The sequence below is a fragment of the Malurus melanocephalus genome, unplaced genomic scaffold (assembly GCF_030028575.1).
Source record: "Malurus melanocephalus ecotype Western Australia unplaced genomic scaffold, MMel_1.1 scaffold_137, whole genome shotgun sequence".
NCBI classification, from domain to species: Eukaryota; Metazoa; Chordata; class Aves; order Passeriformes; family Maluridae; genus Malurus; species Malurus melanocephalus.
In genome coordinates, this window is record NW_026623369.1 from 1,156,944 (window position 1) to 1,162,642 (window position 5,699).

Genomic DNA, 5,699 nt, shown 5'->3' on the forward strand with positions numbered 1-5,699 from the left:
CACCCCTGTCAACAGGCACCCAGGGTAACTCAAATATTAGATGCCACCAAGCAAAGAGCCTCCTGCTCCCCGGCAGTGCCAGTCTGCCAACCAGACTGAGCAGCTCTGTGTTGCCCAGGACTTGTCAAAGAAGTGACAACGTTGGATTAGCCAGGAATGAAAGCTGCTATGATAGTGAAAGGACTGCTCAAAACCAACACAAACCAAGGCCTCTTGACACAAGAGCCTCAAGAATGCCCTGGAAGCTCCCAGAGGGCTGGGAAAAGCTGGCAGGATGGGASCTGAGCTGTGAATGGGCTGCAGGACAGGGCAGGCACTGCCACCTTACAGAGCTGTGCTCACTCACCCCAGCCCCAAACCAAAGAAAGAAACTAGAGAGGAAATGGAACACAACAGAAAAAAACCAGCTGATTCCAGCCTATCTCACCATGCGGTCTCCCATGGACTGTGAGCCAGCCTAGAGAGATGAGAATCAGAATCTTACAGACACTAGCAGTTAGGACAGTGGATTTCACATGAACAGAAAATTTTGGCACAGCTTTCTAACAGGTGACATRAGTGACAAATGAGAGACAAAATTCCTCTCAGAGAAGGAAAGTAGGCACACTATGCTTCACATTGTCCCTACCCACCAAATCTCCCGTGACATCTTTCTTTACCAAAGACAACCAGAAAATGCTTAAGAAGTATTGTAGGAGTGGGACTATGATGAAGTTCATTTCTCTGTGGACTCATGAGATTTAACACAAACAAGTCGAGGGCTGCAAGGCAAGATCGTATTCCCAAGCACTGACACTAGATGGAGTAAAACTGAATAAAACACACAGCAGTGAAGAAAAGATAAAAAAAGTCCTACATTTCCCCAACTCTAATGTGTCGCTAATATGCATTCTCATCTTTGATTATTGCTCTGAAAGTCACAATTAACATTTCACTCTCCATACTTTGCAGGTCAAATATGGGATCAAGCCAAACCAGGTATGTTTTGGGAGCAGGGGGTGCTGGTGGCACAGTGGGTGCAGTGACAGTACTGGACAAACACGAAATAGAGGCACATCCACCCGGGAAAAGGCGCTGTGGGGTACCCTGAGCACCCCAGGYCTGCCGGACACTGCACAGCCCAAGGCAGGAGATTTGACCGTGCTGCCCYCCAGCTGCCCCGCTGTTTGCCGGCAATACCCTGCACATGGCCCGGGCACACTGCAAGGCTGTGTACCCCATGCAGCTGCCCCACAGCAGCAGGCACTCGAACAGCAGACTCCTGGGAAGATGCAGGGAACAGGGATCCAGGAGCTGCTCAGCTGCTCCCCACTCTGTAGGAAGGGAAGCACCTCAAATGACAATAGTCCMGTGTCTGCAGGACAGGGAGCACCGGGATGCCACCCTAAAATGCATGGCTGGCTGCCATTGGATTCCAGCCTGGCAGTGACAATGGCATCTGGAAGTCACCACAACAGCCAATCACACATTTGTTCTGTTAATGAGGAAAATCAGGTGCCTCCAAAGGTACAAAGAAACATCTAATAAAAGAAAAGTGAAAGGAACTTCACTAATGTAATCCAAATCATCTCCATTAATAATTTTCTAGAGTTCCTGTGATTTTTATTAGAGTATCTCCCAGCTCAGCTTTTACAATGATATTTTACCTGGGATAATCCAAGTAAAACCAAAGCCAGAKTTATTGTTAACCTGTGATTTTTCTTTCTTTTCAGAGATGACAGCAATGCAATAAGAAACCAAAGTACAAGGGATCAATAACCCTTTTGCAATCAACAGTTACCTGGTCTGAGGATCAATAGAAGTCTCTTGTGCACAGGCAGGGATCTCACCAATGCCAATCCCTTTCTTTGTTCTTTAGTTGAAAGGCTGATTGATGGTTTCCAGGAAGCGCTTATAATGCAGGCTAACTTCAATCACCTGCACCCCAAAGACCTGCAATCCCCGACAGCATGCATATGAAGGAAATGTATGAGCAAAATAAAATAGATGAGCTGTGCTCACTAACATATCCTCTTTGTTCCGTGATAAGGATATGGTTGATTTCTAAGGTCGGTTAAACACCAGGTAAKCAGACAAGTAGCAATAGAATTCAGCAGCAAAATCATGGTCACACCCATGTTTCAATAATTATTTCAGCAGCTTGGAAGTTCATTCATTTGAGGTTAAAACAAAATAAGGCTTCTCATATATCTCAGGAAATATATGTTTTGTGTTATTAGGAAAACATTTAATTCACTTCAAGTTTTATCTTTTTTTTTATTTATAACTAATGTCTTTTGTAGGTGTGATGATTGCAACCATTTAAAATGTGATATGGTCTAATCCAACTTAAAAAAAAAAAAAAAGCAATTATAAGACGGAAGTCCAACCCAGAAATTCTGAGTGTTATTAAGAAATATCATTCAGAAAAATAATTTAAACCAGGGTCTCCTATCCAGTAATCAATTTTCTGATCAGGCAGAGCCAATGTGCTGGGTCAGGGACTTAGAGGAAACATGCTTTTGGAGCATAAGAACAGGAATATCAGAATCTTGGTTTGATAAAGAATAAGCTACTGTACCACTTGTAACTGTAACTAAAGGGATTTCAACATGGGGTTTTTCTGACTTTCACAAAGCAGGTTATTTTTCAAATGTGCAAAGGAAACTGGATAGTAATTTCCTACACATTTGGAACAACAAAATGTAAAGTTTGTTTGGCGAGAAACATGATCTATTGGAATACTTTCCCTGGTTTCCTGGGTATCTGTTACCTATTTCAGTAACACTGCAGTTCATTAGCAGCATTTTCTAACAGATAAACTAAAGCAGTAATGTGATACTTGTAAGTAATTGTGTGTACATGTGTAAGTGAATAAAGCATCTTGTAAGGTATCTGTTAATTGATTTGCTTCCTTTAGTATCATTTTAATTAAGACTTGGAACAGAAGAGAGAGCATGTGGTCAGGGAGGGAACCTATCACCTTCCCTAATTTGTGTGAACAAATGTTTCAGTACACATCATTTCAGTACACTGTGGAAATAAAGTCGAAAATAAACAAGAAAAGGTAAGTTGCAAGCAGTAGAGGAGAAGGGCCTAGAGAATTAAGGCTGGTAGTCTTGATGAGGCAAATGTGCTGGGTGGTGAATAGAGTATGATTTCTCAAAACCTTTTGGTTTTTGCCTTGGCTCCCTGGCTATGGGAGAAGGATGAGCTGTCCTGAGACGATCTGGGCACAAGGCACCCTCAGAGCAACTGCTTCTGTTGTCCCTGAGAGGTTTGGGCACACTTAGTCACTGTTGCACGGGGCTGCAGTTTTCTGCCACCTTAGGGAGCTGCTGCTTTTGCCCATTCCTACAGCCAGCTTTACAGCACCACTTGGAGCATCAGCAGCTCCTGAATTTGGGCCAAGCTGCACAGCAGTGCTTGGAAATAATCAGTGAAGGAAAACAGATGAAAGAGAAGCATTTGGGAGGCATTCAGTCAAAAGACAAAAGACACTGTCAGCTCCAGGAGTTTTTGATCAAGGATTTGACCCAAGCAGTGCATACACAGCACAAGAGGCATCAGCACCCACYTGTTTGCCCGGCCAGCACAGGTTATGAATGCCCATGATCAGCATCCYGTGCTGTCCCTGAGCTCACTGGCATTCCCTGGAATGGATAACAGTGGGAAGCACCTTGGAGTCAGGGTGTGGACACATGGCACGTGGACCTCTGTCCCTTCACAGCAGATGCCCAGGGACATAATGATATTTGTGAACAGAGTTATTCAGAAGAGCAGACACTTGTAGGCACAAGAAGTGAGCTAAGAGGTGCAGGCACAGCGTGCATTTCTAAAGAGATAATGACACAGCACTGCTTTTAATTACAATGCAAGTGCCACAGCAACAGTGAGATCATTCAAGTCAAATCCTTCTGTCAGCTGCATCAGTGCAAATCAAATCAAACTGCAGGAGTCACATAGCTTGGTGCAGCCCTTGTTCATGCGATAATAAATCAGGCAAAAATCCACTGGACTCAGTACAGCTGCATGGRTAGTAGAAAAGTTCTTGTGGAAGAAGCCCTGGAAATCAGACCCCACTGATATAAATYCACTCTGAGCAGCATGAGGAAGAGCACCGTCTGATTCAACAGAAAGGATGGCAAATGTTAATAGTCAAAACATTTGCAACATGAWTTTTTCTTGGTTTGTCTCATGTCTGTAAATGAAAACTTAGCTCATTTTAGTCAGGAATATATTTTTTGTTTCTTACAACTGCACTTATTCAAATGAAAAAGACTATTTAAAATGCTTTGACTCACCAAGCAAATATGGGAAAACACAAGCAAAGTACCTAACTAGMAGACCTGATTAGAAAGGATGTTTATCCTATACAAATAGGATAGCAAACATCTAGATGAAGCCTAAGAGCATCATAAGCACATGCCAGTGCTCTCCTAGAAGACCCTGCTGCCCTACAGCAAACTTCTGCTCAGCTCAGTGTCACTGTTTTCTGGTGTATTTTTCTTCCATTGTCAGAAGTGGCTGATTCCACAGATACTATATGGTTACAYATAAAAAAATCACAAACCCTTTGCCCTCCCTATCACTACATCAGTGAATTTGTACAAATTTTCATGCTAACACATCTTCAAAGCAATTCACATAGTCCTAGGAAGGCACGTTCACTCTTACCCCGAGGGAAAATGAGACATGGAGCAGCCTAAGTGCTGCAGCAAAGGCCAATGCAGGCTCAGCAGAGCAAAGAACACAAAGGTTTCCAAGCTCAACATGGGTGAGCTYGCTAGTGGACCATCATTCTTCTCTACTACTGCCTCCAACAAAAATGCTGCTTTTGGAATGGTTMGGTATTAAGTATTTCACCTTATTAAACATATTTGGTTTAAATTCGCATATTTCTGGCTTTAAATCCCAGACAAATCTTGTACTTTCACTCACAGCTGCATCAAATGGGAGCCCCAGTGAAGTCAGTGATATTACACTGGGCTTGAACACGGTGTGAACTAATGACAAGCCCAAATGCATCAGAAGCAAAGTGGCACAGTGCACAGATTCTGCCTCCTGCATTCAGACAAAATGTCTTGTGTTTCCTGCCCCATGCCCCCTCTCTCCAAGCCATAATCCCCAGGGTGTCTGCAGGATGCACATGGGTTCATCTGCACCCCTCACAGCACTGCTGGTGGGGATCTGTCCTGATGCAGACAGTCCACAAAGCCTTTCCTTTACCGATCAGATCCTTCCCAGCACTATCAGAAATCTTCCTGAGTCAATGGGCAATTAAAACAATTAGCTTTAATCATATTCTGCAATTACTCCACAGCACTGAGGCAGGACTTGGAGGGCTGGGACCAGATGCAAACATATTCTGTTGTGATTAAAACTGACTGAAATGCTCCAATGAATATAAACCACTGACTATTCACCTGTTTTGGGAACAACCCCGGTATGTTTTAAGCTGCTTCATATTTAAACTCATTAGAGTGACACCAGGGAAGCAACAGAATACTGTGCTGAGTGCCCAAAGGCTCCTGCAGAGATCCCTTCAAAGGAGCTGCTATCTTGAAATGCATGCAAAACATGTAATAGCTACTCAGAAGAAAAGGCCACTGYGTGTTTGCACCGAGCAGTTCTAACAAAGCACCTGTGAAGGATGGGCAGGCTGGAAGGTGAACCTGCCCCTCACACCCCGGGTGTCTCTGACAGCTCTGGGACCTCGC

The 5,699-nt window shown here is 43.8% G+C and overlaps 1 protein-coding gene across 1 annotated transcript in view; it reads left to right on the forward strand.

The window, feature by feature from the left end:
• TMEM273 (transmembrane protein 273) overlaps window positions 1–2,864 on the forward strand; it is a 17,990-nt gene extending 15,126 nt beyond the window's left edge. The window contains exons 7-8 of the mRNA XM_057371011.1: window positions 952–978; window positions 1,713–2,864. Of these exons, the coding sequence (XP_057226994.1) occupies window positions 952–978; window positions 1,713–1,758 (73 nt within the window). The 3' untranslated portion in view covers window positions 1,759–2,864. The remainder of the gene's footprint in view (window positions 1–951; window positions 979–1,712) is intronic.
• Window positions 2,865–5,699: the final 2,835 nt, after the last annotated feature.